Source organism: Fringilla coelebs, assembly GCF_963513975.1.
Source record: "Fringilla coelebs genome assembly, chromosome: 11".
Classification (NCBI taxonomy): domain Eukaryota; kingdom Metazoa; phylum Chordata; class Aves; order Passeriformes; family Fringillidae; genus Fringilla; species Fringilla coelebs.
Window position 1 is genome coordinate 4,485,439 of NC_140037.1, and position 26,884 is coordinate 4,512,322.

At 50.8% G+C, this 26,884-nt stretch overlaps 2 protein-coding genes across 2 annotated transcripts; both read right to left on the reverse strand.

Moving 5' to 3' along the window:
- Positions 1-1,142: 1,142 nt before the first annotated feature.
- Positions 1,143-5,443, reverse strand: RPS4X (ribosomal protein S4 X-linked). Its single transcript, XM_084212815.1, has 7 exons — positions 5,387-5,443; positions 5,097-5,174; positions 4,391-4,571; positions 3,859-3,956; positions 2,692-2,863; positions 2,146-2,303; positions 1,143-1,303 (listed from the first exon to the last, which is right to left on the reverse strand). Exons 1-7 carry the CDS (start codon positions 5,387-5,389, stop codon positions 1,202-1,204), a joined length of 792 nt encoding a protein of 263 aa, XP_084068941.1. The 5' UTR covers positions 5,390-5,443; the 3' UTR covers positions 1,143-1,201.
- A 3,700-nt stretch (positions 5,444-9,143) lies between these two features.
- HDAC8 (histone deacetylase 8) lies at positions 9,144-26,516 on the reverse strand. The gene is made up of 11 exons (XM_084213326.1): positions 26,393-26,516; positions 25,926-25,978; positions 24,430-24,560; positions 22,696-22,837; positions 20,376-20,488; positions 19,322-19,399; positions 18,838-18,946; positions 17,099-17,271; positions 15,361-15,455; positions 11,739-11,844; positions 9,144-9,679 (listed from the first exon to the last, which is right to left on the reverse strand). Exons 1-11 carry the CDS (start codon positions 26,474-26,476, stop codon positions 9,657-9,659), a joined length of 1,107 nt encoding a protein of 368 aa, XP_084069452.1. The 5' UTR covers positions 26,477-26,516; the 3' UTR covers positions 9,144-9,656.
- Positions 26,517-26,884: the final 368 nt, after the last annotated feature.

A 26,884-nucleotide genomic window follows, 5' to 3' on the forward strand; every position in this document is an offset into this window, starting at 1 on the left:
GCTCTGTGCATGAGAATGTGGGGATTTTCCCCACATTTCTGGCTGCTCACATCTGTGCATCACAGGGCAGCCCAAGCACCAAGCCCACTGCCAGCACCATTAAAGACCGTGGAGATGCTGCTGCTCTGAGCCTGCACAGCAGGGAGCAGCACACAACACTTGAGGGAACATGGGCAGTGCCACAAGCATTCAGCTTTCCTTTGAGCATAACAGCAGAATACAGCGGGCTGCAGACACTTCATGAGGCTCAATTACATTTCACCATGGACACCTGATGAAGCCAGTAAAAGATGCCAATTCTGCAATCATGCACATCTGTGCCCCACCCATCTTGGAAGAGAGGTGCTCACAAGGCTGATGCAGGCAGGCAGTGGGAAAGGCCCCAGGACTCCTCTTCCCCAGGCTGAGCAGAGCAGAGCAGAGGTTGTGCCCTCAGCCTCTTCTATGCCTCCATGACTCCAGCTTCTCCACTGGCATTGCTCCAGCGCCCATACCTGCCTGGACCTGGTGGCCCCAGTCTGCACACGATGCCCAGGCGCAGCCTCCCCGTCCCTACAATGCCTCCGGGCACAGCCCAGTTGTGCGGCTGCCCCTCCTGACTGGGCACACTACCCACACCAGGCCACCTTGTCCTCCAGGGCCATTCCCAAAGCCACAACCAGTCCCCAGCTCCTTGGATCCTGCAGGCCAGGCTGGTGCTCCGTGTCCCCAGCAGCCCATTCCCCTCCCGCTTAGTCCAGGCTGTCAGTGTAATCACTTGCACCCTCCACCTCCACAGAAAAGACATGGAAGAGCAGCCCCGCTTGGACACTTTGTGCCAACACCCTTGAAGTCAACAAAGCTGGATTAGCCCCTCAAACTGATCTGGCACTACTGGCTACAGGAGAGCCCAACTAGGTCTCCCCATATCCTTGCTCCTCCTGCACATCCAGGAGTGTTTGTGCCAACACCTTCGCAGGGAAAGACAGAGCAATCTGAAGGCTCTCGCACCCTTCCTCCTTGCCTTTCTGGAATAAAGCTATGGTACTTGCTCAGACTGCCAGCAGTCTCCCCAGAGAAGCAGGACCTCCTGGGGATCAGGGCCTGGCACTGGCAGCATGGCTCCCCACCCTAGCCCCAGGACACTCCCCAGCAGTCAGAGCCATGTAGTAAACAGTTTAATTAAGACACTGACAGCACCAGAGCCAGCCTGAGCTGGACTTTATCCGCTGCTCTGCTTGGCCGCCAGTCTCTTGTCTCTCTCTTCAGCAATGGTCAGGCGGATGCCCTTTCCACGGGGCAAGGAGATCCATGGCTTGTTGCCCTGCAGCAAGAGAGAAGAAACCACTTCACATCAGGAAACACAGACAGGAACACAGCTCTCTCTCTAAGGGGGAAAGCAGCACAAGCCCACCCCTGCTCATGCAGGGTCAGGTACACATGGTGATGGCACTGGTGCAGCAGAGGCCGCTAAGGAAGGTGCCCAAGGATGCACAGGTCTACAGCTGCCTTTCAGTCACATCACTGAAGAATGCGCTTCAGCCAAAACCCAAACACCGCCCCTCCATAACCTGGACAAAGAACCTGTCAGGGATGGCAAAACAGCAGAGGCTTTCTGGGGGGCACTCGGGAGTGATAGCAGCTGCTCAGATCACACCAGGTCGGAGCACTGCTCAGCCCCCAGCTCTCAGGTTTCAGGGCTGCTTCCTGAAAACAGTCATTGCTAAAGTTGCAAACGCTTCTTCCCCTTCCCAGAGCAGGAAAAAATACAGGGAGCTGAGTCAGAATTGAGGCCAGCACCAAAGCTCCACTGCGTGGGAAGACAGCTGCCCAAGGAAACAGCAAGGCTCTTTTGCCTCAGCCAGCAGCCCCTCACAAGAGAAGAGAGCCCCCTCGCTTAGTTCCCCCACAGCCTTACTTTGCCAATAACAAAGATGTTTGACAGCCTGGTGGCAAAGCTGTTGCCGTTGGCGTCCTTCACATGAACCACAGCCCCTCACAAGAGAAGAGAGCCCCCCCGCTTAGTTCCCCCACAGCCTTACTTTGCCAATAACAAAGATGTTTGACAGCCTGGTGGCAAAGCTGTTGCCGTTGGCGTCCTTCACATGAACCACAGCCCCTCACAAGAGAAGAGAGCCCCCCCGCTTAGTTCCCCCACAGCCTTACTTTGCCAATAACAAAGATGTTTGACAGCCTGGTGGCAAAGCTGTTGCCGTTGGCGTCCTTCACGTGAACCACATCAAACGACCCAGGGTGCCTCTCCCGGTTGGTGATCACCCCAATACGGCCCAAGTTTGCACCGCCGGTCACCATGCACAGGTTACCTGAGTAAGGGAATACAGGTGTGGGTGTGACAAGAGCTGGCACGTGTTGTGAAGTCCTTCCATGTGGGCTCTCTGCCCATATCACACATTCCCATCCCACCCATGCTAGCACTGCTCACAGCTCTGTGACTGCTGAAGCACCTCTCCACCAGCTCGCTACTTCTACCTGGTGTCTCAGAACTGCCAAGACCCTGCCAAATGGTTTCTGCTGCAGGAAGAATCCCCTGCTCCAGCTCCAGGTGGACATGCTCCTGGGAAACAAACCCGTTCCCAAGGCTGACACCGCTACCTCTCTATTTCAGTGCAAATATGCCTAGCATTTAATTTCGACTACTCTCCACGCTGGGGAAGCACTGTACCCAGTGCTTTAATGGGATGCAAGACCTACCTGTGTCAAACTTAATGAAGTCTGTGATCTTGCCTGTCTCCAAGTCAATCTGGACCGTATCATTCACCTTGATGAGGGGGTCTGGATAGCGGATAGTGCGGGCATCATGAGTGACCAAGTGAGGGATTCCTTTGGTGCCCACAAAGATCTTCCTCACCTTGCACAGCTTGTACTGCAAAACAAAACCCAACACCTCTCAGCTGAGGCAGCGAGCAGTACCTTGGACTAAGGAACTCTTGTACTTCTAAGAGCCACCAGCCAGCAGAACACCCAGACACTCAGGGCTTACAACATGAGCCCACAGAGTGACCTGTCCAGCTCCCTGCCTCAGTAACTACTTTTGAACAGCTGCCATGCAGCTCTGCTACAGCCCCACCCCAAAACACCTTTGCTGTTGGGAGTACCAACCCACCTTGAGCTTCAGCCTCCCCACAAACACTGGCTGCACTTTCACAAGGAAGTCTTTACCAGGACAATTCCCTTTTTTCCCCGCCGAAGCCCGTGGCACACAACAGAGACAGAGGCATTTCTCCAGGACCAAACAGAGATCTGTTCCCTCCAAGGCACTGATTTACCTCCTGCCTATCACCCTAACTCCCTCACAGCCTCTCTGGACCTCACAGATCAACACAGAGTAGTCATCAGAGAAGTACATCACAAGGAGAACCACACCACACTTGGCTCCAGCACAGCCAGCTCTGCCATCCACAGCTACATGCCTGCACAATCTGCCTTAAAGGAGATGCAAACCACAGCACAGCATTGCAACTGAGGAACACCATGCCTGGGTTAAGGGACACACGAGGAAGTTGCTCCCCAGCATCCGGGGTGAGTACGCAGTTTTGTTACTCTGGGAAGAAGTTCAAGGCTTTTATGTCACAGACAGTTCCATGTTTCTAGTCACTGTTAGCTGCCATAGCCTAGACTCCCCTCCACCCCAAAATTCTCTGATGCAAACAGCATCATCTCCAGCACCAGACAATGACCCTACAGCCATTCTCCTCCCCCCGCCCCGACACAGGCTTCACCACAACTCTGAGAGCCCCAATCTCAAGTGCAGCATAGCCACAACTTTCAGAGTCTCTCATTCAGGAGATACCAAAGAGGAAGCACTGCCCCAACCAAACCCAACTGGGCCCACCCTTACACCACATCAAAGCTCCTCACCTTGGCCTCCTCAGGCGTGATGCGGTGAACAGCAAACCGACCCTTGGTATCATACACCAGGCGGAAATGCTCACCTGTCTTCTCAATGCTGATGACATCTGATTGCAGACAGGGAAATATAACAGCAGCTGTTAGCAACTCATTACCCAAGACCCTAACATGGGATGAAGTTCACGTTTAAAAAGAAAGAGAAACTGCTGAACAACACTTAGGGCGTGACTGATGAGGCTGGGATTTGCCGTTGAGCACAGGCTCACATCTTTTGCAGCAACAGATTGCAAATTAGCAAAAACTGCTGAAGGCTGGAATCTGAACAGCAACGTACTCAGGTCAAGCAGGCACTTACAGGCTACAACTATATGACTATGGTACTCACTGGAGTGCACAATTCCAAACTAAGCAACAACTGCTTATACGTATCTTTTCTTCAACTCCAGCAGGGAAATTTATCCCTCAAATAATGCCAGCCCCACAAAACTCTCCCCTGCCAGTACAGAAGAGCTGCCTAAGGAATTGCCCCAACCCTACTCACCCATGAAGCCTGCAGGGTAGGTGATGTCGGTGCGGACTTTGCCATCTATTTTGATGAACCTCTGCATGCAGATCTTCTTGACCTCATCTCCTGTCAGAGCATACTTCAGCCGGTTGCGCAGGAAGATGATAAGGGGAAGGCATTCCCTCAGTTTGTGCGGGCCTGTTGATGGGCGCGGTGCCTGCCGACAGAAAGTTTCTGCTGGAGGCTCAAGCAGCATCAACCACCCCAGAGAAGGAAACCATAGCGCGAAGAGCCCCCGCAAGAGCACAGAAGGGCAGCAGCACAAAGTGCAGCTGCCACGAAAGCAGCGACCGGCTGAAGCTCTCTGTTCTTGGTATTCACAGCAGTTTCCCCCGTGTCTTGCCCGCCTCACAGAGCACAGCCCCCAGCAGAGCACAACCATCCATCTCAACCCGGAGGTGGAAAAGCACAATAGGCAGATTGAAAGAGAACATCCAACGACCCCATCGCATCCTCTGCAAACGGGGGAACACGAACGCTATTCACAAAGACCCTAACGTTAAACAGACACCTCCTGCCGTGTCCAACTGCCCCTGTTCACCGCTCGCCCCCACGCAGCACCCGAACACTTCTCCTGATGTGACTGCGGCTGCCCCGACCCCGAGCCCCACCTCCGACCCCAGTCTCAACCCCAAACCCACGCCCGACCCCAGCTTTAACCCCAAACCGGGCCCGCACTCACGAAGACGCCCGTCAGCTTGTCCAGCATCCAGTGCTTGGGTGCAGCCACGCGCTTCAGATGCTTCTTGGGGCCGCGAGCCTACAGGACGGGACGTGTTAAGGGGTGTTACGGGCCGCCGCCAGGCCCTGCCCCCCCCAGCCATCCCTCCCCGGCTCCCTCCAACTCCCGTCCCCCGGACTCAAGCGCCGGGCTCCCCCCCGCGCCTGTCGCCCGGGGGGGGTGGCCACAGCCCGCGGTGAGCGGGGGATGGCGGCGGATGGCGGCGGGGAGCCCCGCCACCGCGCTCTCACCATGGCTGCGCTCTGCCGAGAAAGGGCGAGTGCTTCCGGCCCGTCGCGGAAGTACAAATCATGGCGGCAGCGATATGCGTCGCCCCCTGGCGGCTCGGAGGTCCAGGGCCGCTCGCGAGGTGACAGATCGGGAGGGCTTGTCCCTTCCCGGCGACACCGACGGGGACACCCCGCTCCGGGACACCGCTCTCCGGGACTCCCTGCTCCTAGCCGGGCACTGTGCTCATCGCTGCTCATCGCTGATGGCATAGGACAGCCCGCTACGTTCTGGCCCTGCGGTTTGGGAGAGCCGAGCCACACCTGTGCCCGGACCTCTCCCTGCTCACACCTGCCCTCCCACACCTGTGTCTCCCCCCTGCCACGGCCCCTCCCGGGGTAGAGCTGGGACCCCACGCAGCCGCCAAACCTGATGCCGGACCTTAGCGCCCACTCCTGAAGGCAGTTCGGGGGTCAAGTGGTGCCAGCTGCCCTCCCCAAGGTGGCAGACGCGTCCCCACAGTGCTCCGCAGTCCCCGGGGCAGTCCCGGGCTCTCGCATACTGCCAGGCAGCCCAGTGAGTGCAACAACATCGCTCCCGTAGCAGGGTCTGGCTGGGACAGAGGTCCCATTCCCCAGGGTGACTCTGTCACCGCAAACGTCGGGATAAATGAAACTCTAGCTTTATATTAGAGAGTGGCATTACTTTATTCACAGTACTGGGTGCATGGGGGAGCTCCACCTGTGATACATGCACACTTCCAAAACTTTCCATCACTTATACACTTTAGCAAAGCAATTAATGTTCATTGACTATAAAATACATAGTTCTCTTCATTAATTAGTAATCTTCTACTGCTTATAGATTTCTTACTTTTCATGCTCATTAGCCTACATTTGCAGTCTTCTTATGATCTGTGAAAAATCTGTTCACTCTCCTGTGAAAATTTAAAAAGTTTAATAAAGGACCATAGGAGACAAGGACCACAGAGCAAAGGTTATTTCGGCCAGGTGCATCTTGGCACTCAGCCAAGACCACACAGTTATCTTCAGGGATACCCCTTAAATACCTTTTCCATTACATCAGCCTGTTGCATATTCATAGACCCTTATGCATAGTAAACTTATAACCCAAACTAGTTTGCATGTTCCAAGAATTGTTTAGCATGGCTCCTCCTTGTGCCCACCTTTTTAGATTCCTCGCTTGTGGTTTTTAGTCCATTCTTATCCTCTCCTGTTTTTGGGCCTTGATCCACACTGCCTTCAGATGGTGAGTGCTGATAGTTGGCATATCTGTAGCAGGTGTCCTCATCCTGTGTTCACGGGATATTATCCCATCCAAGCAGGCATTTTACATAAGCATAGCTATTTCACTATTATGTCGAAGCTTAATTAACAACAGAAATAAAACCAATATCTTTCTAACAAAGTTACCTTAACATCACATATAAATCAATTTTAATATTTGTCAAAAGCCAATATTATAATGTGTATCTATAACATTATATATAAACATTATATATAACATTATATATTTTATAAACATAATCTTATTATATTTTTCCCAGATAAGACAATTGCTGAATTGTCTTCGTTAGTTTCTTTATCTCTGGGTTATGCAATATGTTCTTGCAGACTATAAATTCTGCATTCCATGGGTCCAGTTTCAGCACTATGTCTCTCCCATGCTTAGTGAAATGAAGTGTATCAAGGTTGGTTTAGCAAAACTTAAAAGTTTTAGTAATTTTCCTGACCTTTGTTCCCTCAATAGCAGTTTATGACAAACCTTGCTAAGTGCTTGGCTACGGTGGAAAATTACACTGTTCATGATTGATTAAAACAATGAATTAGAAATTTTAACTAGAGAAGTTACTAAGAAAGCTGTGTGATTTTCAACAACAAGATGGGAACATCGTAAGCCGAGAAGACACACTGGAACTGTGGGCCGCCCATCCTCCTTCCATCAAGGGCTGCTTCACACAATGTCGTTCGCCGAAATGGACAAGGGGCACAGCCGTCGGAACAACGATCCTTCCGGATTTTATTACACGGCGGCTTGAGACCCTCGTCGGTCGGGCCCATCGCGCCGCCTGCGCGTTTTGGGGCAGGCAGCGCGGCCGCAGCCGCTCCTCCCGCCCCTTCCCACACGCGGCCGGTTCCGAGCGTTGCCTGCCCCCGCAGCGCTGGTGCCCGGCGCAGCCGGGACGCTGCTCACTGGTGGGGTGAGGGAGGAGGCCCCCGCCCCAGCCGCACTCCGGCCGGCAGGTCCGACCGGGAATGAGGCTCGTGGTGACGGAGCCAGACCTCCGGCAGCTCGTCCGCCCTGTTGAGGCCGAGCTCCACCACCAGCGACCCGAGCACCTTGTCCGCCGGGTCCGAGTGGATGAGGCCGGGGCCAGCGGCCTGGAGGGGGCGCTTCCTCGCGGCTGCGGCCCCAAGCCTCAGGCGAGCGGCGAGCCGGGCTCCGTGGGGCTCCAGGGTCTCCCCGGGGCGCGGTTCTGGACGTGGAACTTCTGCAGGCACAAGATGGCCCACAAGGAGGTTGGGAACCGCCTTGAGGGGCCACAGGGGCGGGGAGCAGGCGGAGTCCCTACGGCCGGCATCTCCTCGGGCCCGAAAGGGCAGCAGCGCAGGATCGCCACCACGAGAGGTTCTTCGTGCCCCGGCGAGGAGATGTCAACAGCTCATCTCTGGCGTCTACGAGGACACCGCAGCGCTCGGGGGGGGCGCAGGCTGCCCCGGGCGGGTCGGGTCCAGAGACACACCCAGAGAGGGACTAGAACAGCGCTCCCTTGCCTAGGCGGCAAGACAGGCATCCCACTCTGGATGGGGGATGTGGGGATTTCCACCCAAGAGGCATCTCACCTAAAAGCCACAACCCTTGACATTTGTGGGGTTTCCTATTGTTTATTTTCCCAACTGTGCTGCTGAAACAGCTCCCACAGCTCTCACAAGAGCAGTCTACCTGCTGTGGGGACAGAGCTGGGTCAGAGGCAGCAGTTGGCCAGTTTCTCTGTTCCCTCATTCCTCACATTTTTCCCTGTATGGGCAGTCCCAAAGCCCGACATCTCCCCAGGGCACTGGGATCCTTTGCTAGGGCAATGGCAGCACCAGTCCTCCTGCCAGTGGTCACCACACAAGACTGGTCTCACCACAGCACACAACACCAGCTGCCAGGGTGAGCAGGCAAGGGGTCAGGAGTCATGGGAGCCACATCCTGCTGACCTGCCTCCATACCAGATTTCCTGTTGTTTCAATCAGCAGTGAAAAACAACAGAGCAAAAAACAAAGCCAAGGCCAGCCTGGGAACCCCTTTGTCTTGCTGTTTCTTCCAGCATAATCTAATTAAAGCCACAGGAAATATGCTTTCCTACAGTGGCTGGGCATCTTTTTAAAAAAAAGCACAATAAAAAGTCCATGGGCTAGGAAAATGAGGGGACAAGGGCGGCAGAGGCCAGGCTCCATGGCTCCTGGCACTGGGAGAGATCTGCTCCAGATAGCTCTATACCTGTTCCCTTGCTGAGAAACCTTGTGGCAGCTCTCATGGGGCACCAGAGCATCTGGAAGTTCATCCAAGATTTCCCAGAAGAGGAGCTGCCACAATGCCCTGCATCATTGCCCTTGACATTCTTGAGAGGCTCTCCAGGGTCTGGTCCCTCTGTGCAGGACTTCAGGAGCTCATAAATGGCTCTGCAGTAGGTGGGGGGTGGGGGGGGTGGGGGGGTGTGTGCTGTGGAAAAGATCACTGGCAAGACAGGGTGGGTGGAAGAAGAAAGGAAAGGGCTGGAGGAGTATTTCAAGTATTTTATTTTTTAAAAATTCCCAGTTAAAAACACAATGGCCGTGCCTTTCTGTGGGTAAGAGACACAACCAGGGTAGCCCTCAGGCTCTACTTCCCAAGTGGGCAGCTCTGAGGCTGTGGCCCTGCCAGGTAGGTAACATAACACTGGGTTCCAGCTGGGGAGGGCTCACAGCTCTGAGCAGCTCCTCTCTTAAAATACATTTAAAAGCAGCTGTGAGAACAAACTGTGGTGTTAAAAAAGGAAGGGGAAAGGAGCAAGGGAGGCTCCGCCAGCACTGGAAGGCTGTGGCTGGAGGGCCCACACTCCTGCCTGGGGAGAGCCACAGTGCTTGTGGCATGCGGCAGCTTTTCTTCTTTAAAGAGAAAAAAAAAATAACCAACCAACAGTACTTTCTTCGAAAGTTTCCCTCCAGCCGGAAATTTCACCAGTTGTTCACATAAATATGCTGTCTTCCCAACAGGAAATGCTCTTGCCCAAGCCTTCCTTTTCTGCTAAACAACATGCTTCAGATTCCCTGCAAAGAAAAGGAAGCAAAAAAGGGTATTTCCACTGATATTTTAGCCTGATGGAGTGACCTGGCAAAGGGTGCCATTCCCATGCCTGATGGATGAGACCATGATATGGGAATTCCAGCTTTGGCACAGATCTCAGTTCCTGCTGACCCCTCGCTCCCTTTGCAGAGGCTGCTGCCCTCATTCAAGCCAGGCTTTGGAAATTACCACAAGGGGACCCTGCCAATGCTTTCACTATGCTTAATGCTGCTTCAGGATTCATGGACCAGCATCCGAGATGCGCATGCTCACTCCCTGCTGCCTTGTCCTTCTTTCAGGCTGGATTCATAGACAGAAGTGCACAGCCCTCCCTTCCAGCTCTGGAGTGATGCTGTTCCTCCTACCACTTGGACATGTCCCTAAGAAAGGGATGCCCCTCCCTAGGATTGGCCTGTGCTTGGGAATGGACACCTGAAGGCATCCTACCCACTGGCCACTGGACTTCCTACCCTACTTCTAACCCCAGCACACTGCAACACACACTGACAGAAAAGGGCTGCCAAGCCCCATCATGCTGCTCCGAGCTCCTCTTGCAGAGAGGGACAAGAGAGATGGGTAAGGGCATTGAATGAGTTTCAATGCTGGAGCTGGCAGAGCTCACCCAGCTGCCTGTCCCGGACTTGAAGAGCTTCAAGTCCTGCCTGCTGGAGACCTGTCCCAGTTCCAGAGAGGTATTTCCCACAGCCTCCTCCTGGACCAACTGGAAAGACACAGACTGGATGGGTGGTCTGCAAAGGGGATAAGGAGGAAGGTTGCTCACAAGGAGCTCATAGTGGGTGGTGATCAATGGTTTTTACATGGTCTTGCAGCCTGTCACAAGTGGGGTCCCCCAGGGACTGATACTGATACATATTGCTCAACATCGTAAATGACCTTGGTTGAAAACAACCACAGCACCAAACTGGGCACTGAGGTGAACAGGTCAGAAGGAAGAGTTATCTTAGAGAGCTGGACAGGCTGGAAGAGTGGGCTAAAAATAAGTTTTAAGTTTAACAAAGACAAAAGCAAGGTCCTCCACTTGAGATAGAAGGTAGCCAGTTCAGGCTGGGATTTGTGTGACTGGGAAGCAGCTTTGTGGAAATGGATGTGGGGGTCCTGATAGGCAGCAAGCTGAATGGGATCCACCAGTGTGCTGCTGCTGCAGCAGCAGTGAAGCAAACTGTATCCTGGGCAGCATGTGTAGGAGCATTACTAAGAAAAATTGGATCATCTCATTCCAGGTCTGTCTGACAAACAAGAAAAACTGGATCATCTCATTCCAGGTCTGTCTCACAAATGATGAGTACTGTGTCCAGTTATGATCCCCACAAATCACGAAAGACATGGACAGAGCAGAGAGGGTCCAAAGGAGGACCACAAAGGTGACCAGATGCTGGGGAACCTGCCCAATGAGGAAAGACTCTCCCTGCAGAAGAGAGGGCTTAGGAGGGACCTCTTTACAGCAATTTAGTACTTGAAGCCTTCTCTGTAGGCTTCAGAGGACAGAGCCTCTCTCTTCACAAGGAGGCACATGAAGAGAACAAGGGACAACAGGTGTGAGTTGCACCAGGAGAGGTTTCACCTTATTTTAAGTACTTTTTTTTACAGTGAGAACAATCAATCACTGGAGTAAACTCCCCAGGGATGTGGTATCAGCCTCAATATCAGAAGTTTTCAGGATGTGACTTCCTAGATAATCTTGTCTATGCTCCCTTTCCCACAAAAAGTTTGGACCAGATGATCTTTGAAGTTCCTTAGAACCTGGGCTGTTCTATGATTCCAAAAAGGACAAGGCCCCATGCTCCCCTGCCCAGCCAGAGCAAAGGCAATGGCAACTTTTGCTACCGAAACCCATTACTCTGTACCACTAACCCTGAAAATCCCAAGGGATGTGGGAGGCAAATGACACTGTGCATTAATGAGCAGCCAAGTGAATGTGGTTCATCTTTCCAGTCACTGAGAAAGACTCCTATGAGCTCTTCTGAAGCCCTCTCTAAAAAAACCTGTAAGCCTGAAGCAAGAGTGTTGGCTTGAACAACGCACCTTTGATAGAATTCAGAATTTCTTGAATTCTCTGTGGCTCATTGCGGTCTGGTCTGCAGCTTGGTGTGATCTCCAGCACGTAATCAGGACCATACTCTGTGAAGAACTGCAGGGAGGAGGAGAGGAAAATCAACAGAAAGGTCTCTGAAGGCTGAGGCTAGAGAGAGGACTCCCCATGGGTACCTGTTTGTAGAAAGGCAAAAAACCATTTCTCTACCTAAGGGCCACATGTAGCTTCACTACATCAAGGTGGTACTTCAGCAGTGTCTGTGTCCACCTGGAGTTTTCCACCGCTTCCCAATTCAAGGGATGGGAAGCAGAGCCCAGTGAGGCAACCAAAAAGCAGTCAAATGTCTATCCCAATGCTTTATTTGGGAAAGCTGTTGGCACTCATTTTACACATGGTTACCTGCAAATGGGATATTTTATTATTAAATTTCAAGTGCTGTAATCACATATCCTACCGTTCACTTCCCATCTAGCTGAACACTGCATTGACATGACTGTGAAACACCTGGGAAAGGAAAAATCAGTGTGCTGCAAGGATACTGTGTCTCTTCTGGCTGAGTGCTCAGATAGGGTGAAGGAAATCTGCAGCACATGGGGTTGACGTGCTAACACAGAATCACAGGCTGCCACTGTGTCATTATTCTGGCCAAGACAGGGTCAGTGTTTAGAGTAGCTGGGAGGAGGCATGGCCAGGACACGGAGGTTATTCTACACCACCTCTCATCATTGCTGTGGGTAGGGGAAAGGGACTCTCTTCCAGACAGAAGGGATTCCTTCCAGCTGAAATAATGTGGCAAAGGAAGCTGGGCAGTTTTGTCTATTGTCAGGGGGCAGGGGTGTTTCTATGTGAATTGTTTTTTGTTTTCTTGTTCCCTCTGTCATTAGTATTGTTGTTGTTACTGTTTAGTAAATTGTTCATGCTCTTAGCAGGAGCACTAAATTGGAAAATACCATTCCTAACACAACCCTCATTGGTGCCCAGTATGGGGCACAAAGGGTTGAGATAACAGATCTGCCCAGAGTGGGTTGGAAACAAATTTGATTCTAACCATTTGTTCATATTAGGTACAGAACCACTGGTCACAATATTGCTTGGTCTCTTCATGTGGGTGTGGTACATATGTGTGAGCATATATGTGTTCCTTGTGATGATATTTTTCAGAGCAGGGAGTGGTATCAGGATTGTTTTGTTGCTGTACTCTGTGGTATCAGTTTATGAAATGATAACAGTGGCAATGAGGGTCGTTTGGGATGTGTATTCAGTGCTCCTCTCCTACCCTTACCTCAGGCACTACCTTTGTTAGTCCATCAATAATAGTACTCAGCTTGAGGGGGAAACAGGAGAGGATGATTTTTCCCAGCTTGTCACCTCCTCTTCCTCCTTCAGGCCTGTCACAACAGCCTTCAAGAATTTTGAATTCCCTTTGGATGTTACAGAAAGCATGTTCTTGTTGCTATGGTTGCTATGTCTCTTATGTGTGTCTCCTCAGTACAGCTGATAACATGTTTAGAGTCAGTGGAGTCCACACCATGTTTAGAGTCAGGACAGAGATTTCTAGGAAGGTGTCCTTGTTTGAGAGGAAGTGGGTTTTTTGAGATGCTGTGGTCAAACCCATAGGTGCTCAGATTTGAATATTGGCACCTGGTGTGGCCACTGAAGACAAAGGTACGCCTCTGAGAACACGGGGGAGTTAAAAACTGAGAACTCCCAGGGGGAAGCTCTCCTAGGTTCTGTCAGTGAAAGAGGTCAGACCTCCCCTGCCCAGCTCTGGGCTGGGCAGGGGAGGGAAAGCCATGCAGCCAGGTGAGGTAGACCAGAGCTTTAGACAGAAAAGAGAGGTGAAGGCCCCTGCAAGATAGAAGAGTAGAAGAACCTTTAGAGTCATTGGGCAGCACCCCCCACCCCGGCCCAGGAGAGAGAGAGACCGAGCTAGTCTCTGTGCCACCTTGAAATTTGATAGCACAGCCAGCCGAGGGGGGAGGGTGGGGGGTGGTGGTGGTGGTACAGTGAGAAACTGCCCGCAGAGCAGCCGTGGGAGTTCTAGACAGGCAGAGGCTGAGATTTTTAACTCTTTTCTTGGATAATGAACCTTACAAAATGTTGATCTTCCTAGAGTTAAATGAGAAGAGAGATAGAGATGTGATAAGAAGAAATAGGCCAGGAGAGAAGTTGAGATGAATTCTAAGTGAGAAGAGATGATAGAGTGGCCTTTAGCTAGACTTTTCTTTTATAGCCATAGACAGAACCATTTTTCCTGCAACACAGAGACTGCATTTAGAAAGGAGGCTATGGCTTAGAGCCAAGAGAGTGCAGGGATGTGATGTGAAAGAGTGCACGAACAGAGACAACAAGTGAAAAGAGTAGCAGTAGAGCCCTCCGTCTTCAGAGATCTCTGTTCTGAGACCTCTCGACCCCAGGGGGTGAATTTGAGAAGGACAAGTATCCCCAAAGTGAGAGACTGTGCTTTTTTAGAATTGAACAAAGCATCCTTAAAAGGAGAACACTAGAAGCAGCTCTAGTCCATGCGCAGTGGTGAGAGCACTGAGCATGGAAGGAAGATGTCACGATAGCAAAATGATCTCCGAGCGGTGCCACGTGTGACATGAGAACACAAGAAGTTTCAACTGTGTTTCCCGAAGAAGCCTATGGTACAAGAAAGACTCCTCTCTCCTTGATAAAATGAGAATTAATTATCTAAAGGGTGGTAATAGACTGAAAGTTGATGACCTGAGAAGTAGATGTATTAGAAATTTGGTGAGGGGAGGAGGAATGTTTTTAGAAAGTTTTCATTGCAAGTTCTGTGTGTTTCTCTTTATATATAGTTGTAAGTTAATAAAGTTTTTTTTCCCTTTTATTCCTAAGCTAGAGCCTGCTTTGCTCTATTTCTAATCACATCTCACAGCAGACACCAAAGAGAAAGTATTTTCATGAGAGCACTAGCATTGCGCCAAGCTCAAACCATGACAGAAGGTCATTCAGAGATCTGCTCCAAGAGTGGATAGTCATGAGTGGCATAGAAAGTAGGAGAAAATGGGCCAGCTTCTGGGGAAATTCTTTGCTCCAGTGGTTTGGAAGTTCATCCCTGTACAACTACAGGACCCTAACAGAGTGACAGAATATTTTCAAGATGAGTTTCTGTCAACTCCAGAGAGGAACAACTTATTGAAATGTTCTGGGCCCTGGCTACTCTTTACCAGACAGACACTGCTGGTCACCAGACAGAACCCTCAGGGGGAGGAGGAGGAAAGCAGAGCAACAGGCCCTGTGGTCACTCAAACTTCAGCTGGCAAAAAAAAAAAAAATTAAAGCCTTGAGAAGGTAAAAGGCACATCCTTTATTACATAAAGAGCTCTATGAGCAAACCAGAGAATCCTTTTGCCCATCCTCTCTGTTACTGTCTGAGACTGGAGTTCACAGGCACATGAAACCCCTGACAGAAAGCTGCAGACAGCCTCTGGTTTTGGGCATGAGCACCCACCATACTGCTAGGTTAGGGCAGCATTGCTATATAAATGTCTTCACAAAACAGGACTGTGTGGCAAGGATGCTGTGTGGATTAGGCAGAACAACTGCCTCTTCTGCAAGCAGAAGGGAGGGTTTTTCAAGCATTACCTCATGATCAGGGATCTCAGAAGACAGTGTTCTCCCAAGGATGACCCCAGTCAAGTATGTCCAGCAGCGAGCGGTGTTGGCAAGGTTGTAACCTCCTGTTTCCAGCAAGAATTGGGATTTGAGGAAGAAGAGTGGGGAAAGGGAAAAAAGAAAAAGAGATTTAGGTGGAAAGAACAAATCATGAAACCACTGTGTGCAGGCTACATGAGTTCAGCTTATTTCATCCACTCAAGCCTTGCCCAAAATCTGCCTTCTGCACCTGCTGACTACACAAGGTGAAGTCTGAATGACAGTGTATGCAAGAGCAGACTGCTCAAACTGAACCCCAGCTACACCCAGTGTGGCAGAGGCCAGTCCTCCAGCCACCATCTCAGACCCAGGATGAGCTCCCAGCCCCATGTGCTGAACTCTCTCCTGGCAACAAGAAGAGACATTCTCAAGTAACAGGCTGCAGCAGAAATGGGGGCATCCTGCTTTTTAATACCAGCCTTTGACCTATAAAGCAAAATACACATGCCCAGCCATATGCTGGTGAGCTCTTCAGCACTGTCATGCTTGAGAGGACAAATGTGAAACTCATCGCTACAACTTGCAACTGCTTTACACCAAAATGAGGTTTCACAGTGAGCAGGAAATGGTTACCAACATGGTAAAGGAACATTAGCCCACAGGGAGATACCTTTGCTGAAAGCAATCCTGCAAGAAACTCAGGTAAGATTTTTTGCAGAACAGATGACTAGAAGAGTAAAGGGAGAAAAGCACTTTGACAAGACAGACCATATTTTTCCAATATTCCCTTCTGTTTGCAGTGGGGTTTTCCCCCTGCTTTTTTTTTTTTTTTTTTTTACTCCTGCCCCAATTTCCAGTTCAAATGCTTCCACATGCTGCAGTGGTGGGACACTCCTTTGCTATTTTCATAAGTGACACATAGTTGACCCTCATTTTTAACAGAAGTTTTGAGTTTTGTTTGAAAGGTGACATCTCCAGCTCACTCACAGACAAGCCACAGCAGGACTGAACACTCATAACCTTTCCAAAACAAAGGGCATCAGGCACATCAAATTTTAGCCTTAATATGCTATACATGATTTCCCCCATCTAAAAAAGGACAACACCTAGAGCTGATCCAGCTACAGTCATGGAGCTCAAGGGCCTTCCCTGGCACACAGGTGCTTTTGCTGCTCTGAAATGCTCTGTTAACATAACACCTGTCCCGTGCTCTCCCCATTGGACAAGCAGCTGGTTAGGCAACACAACAGAAATAAGTCCAGCTTAGCTTTCACTGGGTATCAGAGTCCTGCTATACCTTGCAGGCAGCCAGGCCCCATCCCAAGGCCCTGCTTGAATCTTAATGAAACCATTCATAACCAGGTGCCCAAGGTAGGTTTGGGAACACAGTGCTCACTTTTAAAGAGAAGCACCAAAGGGCTGATCAGCAGAGATGGGAATCAGAGATGTCACTGAGGAGTCAGGGTCAGTTTGTTGGCCTCTCCTCTTCTCCAGAGGAGCTATGCAGCTTTTAACTCAAGATCTGAGTCAGTATTGAGACTTGCACCTGTCAGTATCAAGGATTTCAGGTGTGAGAAAAGAGTACTATGCCACAGTGCGTTCTCCTGACACTGCCCAGCAGTCACCCTGCTAAACCCTTGCCAGTCCTGACTCCAAGGGCAGGCAGGCATTCGAGGCAGGGTCACAGGAGGACAAACACGTTTCTCTGAGAACAGCAGGATGCACTCACCTCCTCCCAGGACAAGAGTTGCTAGCTGCCACTGCAGGACATACTTGAGGCACTTCCCCACTCCCTCAGGAGTCATGTTGAAAGAGCACATGGGGTCTCCAGCAATGGTGTCCGCCCCCAGCTGCAGCACAACTGCATCGGGGTTGAAGGCAGCATACACCTCCTTCAGCACTCTAGAGAGAAGAGGAGCAGTCCAGTTACTGCCAGCAGGGCTCAGAGGAATGCTGGTGGCATGGCCCTGGTCACTCAGATCCACCAACGAATGCTTCTCAGGGTTTCTGCATTCTCTGCTTCCACCCAACTCATACCAGTCACACTACCTCTGCTCCCAGGCTCTGCTCTGAGCCTTCTACCTCCACAGCAATTTTAGCTCTCAGAGCACTTATCAAAAGGCTGACGGATGCAAAAGTAGCACTGATAACATGGCAGAGGGGGATCTAGTCCTCACCAGTTTAGTGATAGCATCAAAATCCACATTTACAGTCTGCCTTTTGGCTGCAGGATGATCCAGGGGCTTTTCTGCCCTGTGAAAGTCATGGTGGAAAAAAATCAGGGTCTGGCAAAACAACAATCCTGAACTCTCAGACACCTCTCACCAGGACAGGCCAGCAGAGGACAGGAGAAACAGAGGAAGACTGGCTAAGGTCTTACTCTCCTCTCTCCTGTATGGCTCTTGAGGCAAAACTATGAGGAAAAGCTCTGTGCAGGATGCAGTCAGCCTGCAAAAACCAGCATGGGACAGAGCTTCATGCTTCAAGCCCATTGTGGTTTTGGGAAGTACAGGCAATTACCCTCAAACAACAGCTGGATGAGACATCCACGGTCATGCCCACGGACTCCCTCCCAGCCAGGATAGAACTCAAAGAGATCTCCAAGTCTCTTTGCAGAAGCTTTAGCTATACACAGCTTGAAATCTACGGTAGGTTATGATGTTCTTCAGCTGTGAATACGTGCAGCAGGCTCCTCCTGAGTGGACTCCTGACCCTAGAGCTTTTGAAAGCATGTCCTCCAGCACAAGAAGGGCTGCTCTGCCCCAGCAATGGCAAGCACCAATACAACAGCAGGAAGCATGTCCCCTGTATGACTGCCTTACTGGTCTACAAGTTTAGAGAGGTTTCAGCCCTCAAGTGTTAGAGGTGGACGTGCTACCACATCCTGCAGCCCTGCACTGAGACTTCTCTCCCCTGGAAAAGAACAAGCCCTGCAGACCAGTTTTGACATGGGCAACAGCTTGTGAGGTCCACCATCAGCTGAGGGACACAGGGGACTGCCAGGAGGCAGCTCTGTCACTGTCAGATATTCAGCCTTCAGCCTTTCATTCTTCCAGCACAGACAGAAGGTGCTAGGAAAATGCTTTTAGCTAAGCCCCAAGCATATGTCCCACAGTCAGAATTCAGAGCACTTACGTGAAAAAAAAACATCTAGTCCTAAGTGCACAGCTAAAAAATACTTGTCGCTTCTCAGTCTCTCCTTAGATGGAGACCTGTGGAGGTGTATCAGGAGATAGGCTGACCTGCGGCAGAGACCCCTCCAGCCACCCACAATGTGTCTGTATTTTCAGTCTAAGGATTCATAGAAGACCTCTGAGAACTTACAGTCCATGTTCATTGTAATCAAAGGCTGCAACAGGGGAAGGGACAAGCCTTAAGAAAGGACTGTAATTGAAAACACTAAGCTGCGTAGTATCTTATTCTCTAAAATCCCATCCAAGTCAGATGTATCAGAGCAAGAGGGCTTACGATTCACAGATCTGGTAATATTTTTCATCCTTAATGCCATCTTGAATGGGCACATTCACGCTGTAATAGCGACCTTTTCCCAGGCCAACATCTGTCACATCACCAGTGCCTGCACAACAGAAACACCCCAATTAGAAGGGAAAGCAGAGCAGCAGCAAGAGACACATGGGGTGTCTCAAAGGCAAGATGAGAGCCAGGACATTCAGCCTGTGTATGAAGAAGTCCACTTGCCACTACCAAGAAAGATGGGGTGGAGTGACCCTGTTCTATCCTTCACCCAATTCTACCGTGCAGCATCAAAGAACTCTGCCTAGAGCTCAGCTACAACCAGAAAGGGGGAAATGCCAAACATGTAGCTCCCCCTCTTTCCTTCTCCTGGGTCAGGAGAAGAGACAGCAAGACATGCTTTTATGTCTTGCCTTTATGGAGGCCTCACCGGTGATGTGTGAACCAAATGAGCACAAACCTCACAAGTTCAACTTGCCTGGGAAAAATCCTGGTGAAAATTTGTGCAGAGAAACAGTCATGACCTTCGAGGTGAAACTAAAGGCATCCTCAACTCCTATTAGGAAATTAAAAAAAACTTTCATGCATCATTTATATAAATGACAGAGTCTGAACACACTGAGTTGCTCAATACACACAGGCAGCAAGCAGAGAAGGAGCACCATAAGCAAAGCAGAAATGTAGATGTGGCTCAATAAATACATCCTCAATCCACAGAGACTGGAGTTCAACTGCAGCAAAGATCACAACTGCCATGAATCTGGCAGGTTTCATGCTAATCAGTACTGAATGGATCTGACTACCTCACATCACTACCCATAGCAGCAGCACTTGCCTGCGCTGCCAGGCCTGTGAAGCTGGGGAGAGGGATCCAAGCAGGGCTCACTTGGTCAGAGCCTGGCACTGATCAGAACCAGTGCTACTGGGCTCTCTTGCTTTTTCTCAATGCTGCTGTGGTTCAACATGCCTTTTCCTTAAGACACTATTAAGACAGTGGGCATAGAGAGGGAAAAAAGAAATAATAGGAACAGAAACCAAATGCAGGGAGAAAACAGAACAAAATGAAACACGTCATAAAATTTATAAGAGCAGGAAATGTTAAATGGTGTAGAAATAATGTCCCTGAAGGAGGGGGCAGTTTCAGCAAGGCCAGCTCTGTCTCTAGATTTATGGCATCAAGTGTCTTTTAAAAGCACCATTTACTACTGGCTACTTCCCTCTTTCAATGGGCCCTTAAACAATTAAACCCTGTCAGCAACTACTCTGCCAGGATGGGAGACTGGGACACATTATCTGTTGCTTTAGGTACAAGACTTCTGCCCAGACCCACAAGAGAGGTCTGAGGAGCAGCATAGGGCAAGTCTGTAAAGCAGGACAAGGCATAAATGGATTGAGGGAACTCCACTGCACCAAAAGGAGCCAAAACCACAGCTGTTGCAGCAAGTAAACCCCTGCTGTGCAGACAGGCCTTGCCTCCTCCCATTCCCCGAGTCTGTGCAGCTGTGTTGTTTGCAGCCTTTGCTGGGCCTTACCATCCCCATGATGCAAATCCAAATCAATATAAAGGATGCGGTCAAATTTCTGGCGCAGTCGCAGGATCCCCAAGACAGCGTCATTCAGGTAACAGAAACCAGAAGCTTCATCCCTGTGAAAACAATGTCTGTGACATTGAATATTGCCAATGCAATCACCACTGATTTCAGCATTCTCACTTGGACTTTACAAGTGTCCATCTCACAGGGGCACAGAGGAGTACGAAAACTCAGCCCAGCAGTGACCGAGACAGGTCAGGAACAGTTCAAAGCATGGCTGGGAAGCACAGAGAACAGGACTGCTTGTGCCAACTGCTTCTCAACTCTGGGCTTTCTGGCAGCTGGGTAAGCATCAGTCAGCTCTGCTGCAGAGACACTGGTCTGAAGAGGGTACCTCTGCCTATTGCACTGTCGAACAAATAAAATGTTAGCTTTCTGCACCTGAGACATTTTAAAGAGGTTCAGAGCGACCTGACTCAAACCCACTCTCTCTGAGGCAAGAGGACAGTCCCCTTGGCCATTTTCCTGTGAGTTCTGGACTCGCATAAATAGGCAGCCACTCCATCACTGCTGTCTGGGTCACAGCTCCTGGGAAGGTCCTGGCAGTGAAAGGCAGGCCTGAGCCAGTCACAGGATTCTCCTGCTATTTTAAAGTCTCAGGCTATGAAGGTTAAACCTCTTGCCAAAGTAACTCCCTTCTTTCTCTTCCCAGGAAAATGCAAATGGGACGTCCCACATGCAGTCCCTCATGATACAGCTCCTGGGCTCAGCCAGGAGAGAGTCCCAGTAGCTAAAGAGAGTACAGGTGTACCATGTAAAGATTTATCACTGACATTCATCAGGGACAGCTTACTTGCTGACATCAAAGGAACAAGAAAGTTTCTTGACCCCTACTCCAGTCTCACTCCAAAGTCAAGTCCCCATCACCACTTAGCACCAGTCCACATGCATTCTTAAATCAGCCCTGGATAGCCATTTTAAAGTGAAGGTTTATACTTGGCAACAGGAGTACCCAAATCCCTTTTCCACAAATTATACCAGGATACAAGATGCACCTCTGGGAAATTCCCCTTGACTTCCAGTCACAGCACTCAGCTCATTCTCTCTGACATGTCCTGCTCAGTAACAGCTGGGAACAGTGAGGAGGAGGCCAGGAATGGCAGAACCGCACTCGCTTTCACTCTCTCTAAGTGCCATGGAGCACAGGTGTTTTCCAGTGACTGTTCATTTACAGTAATGCTGCAAATGGAGGTGTTAACAGGTATCCTGAAAATCCGACACAGCTGTGATTATGCACTTCTCCTCTCCCTCAAGGAAGCATGTCTTGGGCACTCTCTCCATGCTGTAATACACATCTCTGAAACTCAAGGCCAAGTAGAGCAGGACATCAGCTCAGTCAAAAGCAGAGCAGTGTCAGAGCTGCAGTTCAGGACCAGCACTTGGGATTCCCCTGTGGTGCCCTAAATCCACCCAGCAAAGCTCTGAGTATCACTACCAGAAAGGAGGGTGAGGCGGCCTTGAGAAATGGCACTTAGCATCTTACCCTCAACCCCAAAGGCATCATCTAAACCAAGAGCTTCCAAAGCCCCAGGTCATTCCTACCTTTAGGACCTTGGAAAGCAACTAAACCACCAGACAGCAGGTGTTTTTTGACAAAAGGAATGCATTTTGTTAGGACACAGGTCCTAGAATCAAGCACCTGCAGTTTGGAGTCAGTCTGGCTGGACCTTCACACTGGGCTGGCATCTACCCTGAAGCATCACACACCAACTTACTGGGGTGACTGGGAAGACTCCTCCTTAAATGCCTATTTTTTAAACAGACTCTTTCCTTCCCAGAACAGGGCTAATAGCTCAGCAGCAGCAACACTGCTAAGACTTTTTTAATTACAGGCATTTTTTAAGCCATGCAATCCAGATAGAATATAACAGAAGAATTCCCAAAAGCCATCAGTTCTGCACAGAGCAAGAGTTCAGCTCTGATGAGTGCAAGTCTCCTTTCACAGCAAGCTGCAGCTGAAGCCATTCTCAGCCAAGCACCCACCAGGAAACGGGCTGAGACATTGTGTGAGTATACCTGCCCCAGACCTGCTCTGCAGCACATGACAGTGACAGCACCAGCACTGGGCAGTCACCTGCCTCCTCTCAGGCCTCTGCCCTGCCCTCTGTTTCCTTCCTCTCTATCTTCTGCCTTTCCTCACACCTTGCTTTCTCTTCCAACTAGATCATTGCACCCTGAGGGTTCTCAGGGAAGCTGGGAGCTAGGAAGCAGGGTTCAGACACCAGATGAGAAAACACAAGGGACGAGATTGTTTTCTTACTTCTTTGCATGATGCCACCCTCCAGGCCAGTTAATTGCTACTTTGCACTTGCCATCCAGCAGGCACTGGGCTGCAGTGATGGTGGCTCCTCCCACAGCCGCCGCATACTCAAAGATCCCTTCAGTGGCTGGACAGTCGTAACCTGCAGGTAAGAGTCCATGTAAGAGTTTGCATCTCAGACACAACAGGCCTTTTCCTCCAGGGGAAGCACATTCCTTTTGTTTTAGTCTTCAAGACTAACCAGGGCTGGAGCAGCCTGTTCCTGAAGAACTGACCCCATGGAGGATCCATACTGGAGAAGTTTTGAAAAACCGCTATCCATAGGAAAGACTAGCACTGGAAAAGTTCATGGAAGAGAGTGTCCTGCGGGACGGACCCCCCACACACACACAGGGCAAGAGTGAAGAGGAAGGAGCAGCAGAGAGATGGAAACTGACCATAGCCCCCATTCCTTGTCTCCTTACACTGCTTGAGGGGGAAAGTAGAAGAGCTGTGAGTGAAGCTGAGTCTGGGAAGAAAGGTGGATGAGGGGGATGGTGATTTCAGTTTTATTTTGAATTCTCACTATCCTATTCCATTATTAATTGGCAATAAACTGAACTAATTTCCCCATGTAAAGTCTCTTTTGCACTCTCCAGTGACAGTAACTGGAGACTGCTTGTTATTATCTCTACATGATCTTTTCCACTGGATTTTCTCCCCCACCCTACTGAGGGGGAAAGAGACTGTATCTTGGTGAGCACCTAGCAAAAAAAAAACCCACCCAGACCACAAAATTAACCCACCACAAAAAGCAACAATCCATTTAAAAATGTGTCTTCATTTAAAAATGTGTCCTGAATCAACTTTTGAGTTGTGTGCCTGGATTGTTGAACCTACTGGTTCCTCACACCAATCTCACAAAAAAACTAGTGTCAAGTTTCAAGTCTCTATCTACCTGACCAGAAAAGCCCTGGCATGGTCACTGACATACCTCTTCCCTAAAAATGGACATCCACAAACTAGCCAAGCCTAGATAAACTGTAGGTCTATGTCTATAATATGATCTTCACTTAGTCCTACAGCAGCCTCCCTGCAGCTGTTGCCCACTAAGCATGATACCAGGGCTGCTTGTCTTCCTGTAGACAGAGCAGCTTCAGGAATGTAAAGTCTAAGGCCCACTCATGAGAGAGGCACAGAATCTGCACCTCTGCCTCAGTTCTGGGTCACTCTTCCCATTCCTGATACCAGGGCCCATAGCCATCTCACCTGCTTTACCCGCTGCATTTCTCAAGCTGTCTTAGGTCCTGGAGGGCAAGAGCCCTCTGCTCCACACGTATGTCACCAGATTGCTCTGCAGCTGCCCTGGTCACTACAGCTCCAGGCCACTGTTCACACATGCCCTCCCCACAGCAGGCTTGCAGCAGCCAGTCCCAGCTCCAGCCTGAGGGCAGCGTCAGGATCTTCCATCCCATTCCAGAGCCTCAAAGCAGCAGCAAAGGGCACCAGCCCCAGTCAGCAAGAGACAAGCCAAGCTACACAGAGCAGCAAAGTGAGGCTAGCTCTATCCTCAGGCACCAGGGAAAGCGCCAGCCTGTCCAATGACTGCTGGGGTTCAGCAGCACCCTGTTAAAGAATGTTTCCTTTCAAAACTAAGCCAAGCATCCCCCTGAGCTCTCAACTCTCTAACTGCAGCTCCAGCAAAAGCATCCTGGCTCTGGCACTCAATCTCCTGCTGAAGATGTGCATCCTTACCCAGTCCATACTCCACAGACTCCGGGTGGTCATCATCCCCCTCCTCACTGACCTTCTTCAGGTGCTGCAGGTAAGCATCTGTGTGGAAACTCGCCATTTCCTCCATGGAGGCCACTTTTGGCTTGACTATCCTAAGCAGAGAGGAAGAAGGGAGCACATCAGGGCAAGAGGATCCAGTGTTCAGCTGGAATGTCCAGCTTTAGCCTTTACATTAAGAGCTTTTTTTTTGGCTGTTACTGTTGTAAAAGCAAACAAAACTCCCTGTTCCTCTTGCACTGGACTGTCACTCAAGTTAGAAAGCCACCCAGCTGAGCTGGAGCAGGCCATGCCCCTGGTTTGGCACTACCTGTGGTGCCCACCCCAGTGGAGAACACCTGCAGGTGCTGCCTGCATTAACCTCCCCACTTTGCTTTAAGTTTTTTTCCCTGTTCTGCATGCTCTCTCTGTTTGTGCATTCCCCAGCATATCCAACATTCAGGTTTCACGCAGAGGACCTAATGGAGGGAAATGCCCAGGCCCAGCACAGCGCTGTGGCAGGACCTCAGCCTAGATCAGGAGCTGTGCAACGCCTCTCACATGCTGTGACCTGCACCAAAGCAGAGACTATCACTGTTCCAAGCAACTTGGACAGCACCTTCCTGGGTCTGGGTGCTTTGCAGTATGTCTAAACAAATCCTGCCACACACTGAACCCTCCCCAAAACTTGGACAGTGGGAGCATGTACAGGCAGTGCAGCACAGCTCTGTTATAACAGGAAGAACACAGAAAGCTCCCAGCTCCAGGCAGGCCCTGATGCTTCCCACCCCACACGAGGGCAAACAGTTCTTCAGGTCCGCTCCATAACGATACCTGCAGTCATTTCTCAAGCATACTCTGCCAGAAAAAAAATCTTTTAAAAAAGAAGTCTCAAAAAAAACTTCTGGCTGTGCTGAACTGGAGTACATTTTTTCTAAGATTTTATGAGAAGCTTCACAAGAGTGGCTGAGCTACGCTTTCCTTATTTTTCCCTTCACATGCCCCAGCGTCAAGAGCCAAATGAGGCAGGAGGTACCTTCTCTGCCCCAGATCTCATCCGGTCTTCTCTCCTGAACAGCACGGAGACCTCACAAAAAGTCTCCCAGATATATTACAATTCACCAAAACAGTATGGTCCCTCTCTGCATCAGCACTGATTGATCAGTGGATCTGGAGCAGCACCAAGGCTGTCACCCTACTCAGAGTCTCAAGCTTGGGGGGAGGTGATCCATACTACAGGGAAGGCATAAGGCTAGAAGTGCTCCACCAGACCAGGAGGGTAACCATGAATTACACCTGCCACAATTACTGTAATCGTGTCCATGTAGCAAAACATTTTCCTTTATTCCTGCAAATACGCAGTGTGGGGGCTCCTATAATCACACTGCCAGCAGGGACAGTGTGAAACCTGAAGTTACTCAGCACCTTCCAAACCTTAGTGGAGACTAAAACATTCCTTCACAGAAAACAGGAGCACTTACTTCATCTGGTCAAGCAAGCAATACGCTTCAATCAGTGAATGCACCATGCTGGCCTAAAGAAAAGAACAAGACTGTGAGAGCCGGAGACACAAAGCCAGCAACCAGGGGCCCAAGGACTCGCAGACGAGGTGTGGCTCAGACTCCTCCCAGCAGCAACTTTTCCTGCCCGGGTCCCTTGTCCGGCCCGTGCCCATACCGTGTGAAACGGCCTTCCGGTGTCCCGGGCAGAAGCACAGCCGCGCACGGCTTCCCGGGAAAGGGAACTGTCGCTTCAGTGTCCGAGCCCGCGGTGCCAGGGGCGGTGTGAACACACAGACGGGCCATCCCCGCTCTAACCCCACACTCCTCTCGCCGGGAGTTTCCCCCGCTTCCTCCTTTCCTACCGCCGTGCCGGGCGCCGGCTGCCTCCGCGCCCGGGCCTCACCGCTGTGCTCCCCGCGCCCCCTCGCCCCCGCCGCGGCGCTGACCCGCTTGGGCACTTTGCAGAGGGAGTCGCAGAGGGTCACGTACTCCGGGCTGTATACGTAGACCGGCGGCGGCACCGCCGCCATCGGAGCCGGCACCCGCAACGCCGCCAGTCAGGGCACGGCAGGACCGGCAGTTCCGGCCCCGCAGCGTGCCGGGAGCCGTAGGCCCGCCCCGCCATTATCCTTCCCCCTGCCGCGTAGAACAGGCAGCCAGCTAGTGTTAGAGGCATTTTTACTGGGCCCTCCACGCAGCTCGGCGTTTATTCTCTAACAATGTAATTTGAAAAGGCCCGTGGCCTGCAGGCAGGCCCCCACGCGGTGCCCGCGCTGCTCAAGGAGCCGCAGCTCACGAGGTGCCCGGGCCCTCCCCGACCCCCGGCAGCTCCCACCGGGTCCCTCGGGTCAGAGGGAGGCGCCGGGCAGGGGCTCGGGCCCTTTAAGGCTCCCCTGACCGGAGCAGGGATCACATAGGGAGGGATTAGCCGTGATAGG

Bases quoted from the DNA above. Each gene is read 5' to 3' on its own strand.
- RPS4X (XM_084212815.1), bottom strand. The intron at 3,957-4,390 runs GTGAGTAGGGTT...GTCTGCAATCAG, and splicing joins CTACCCTGCAGGCTTCATGG to ATGTCATCAGCATTGAGAAG. The intron at 1,304-2,145 runs GTAAGGCTGTGG...CTCTTGCTGCAG, and splicing joins ACATCTTTGTTATTGGCAAA to GGCAACAAGCCATGGATCTC.
- HDAC8 (XM_084213326.1), bottom strand. From the start codon at position 26,476: ATGGCGGCGGTGCCGCCGCCGGTCTACGTATACAGCCCGGAGTACGTG. The intron at 24,561-25,925 runs GTAAGTGCTCCT...CTCTCTGCTTAG, and splicing joins TGCTTGCTTGACCAGATGAA to GATAGTCAAGCCAAAAGTGG. The intron at 20,489-22,695 runs GTAAGAAAACAA...TTGTTTTCACAG, and splicing joins GGGTGGCATCATGCAAAGAA to GGATGAAGCTTCTGGTTTCT.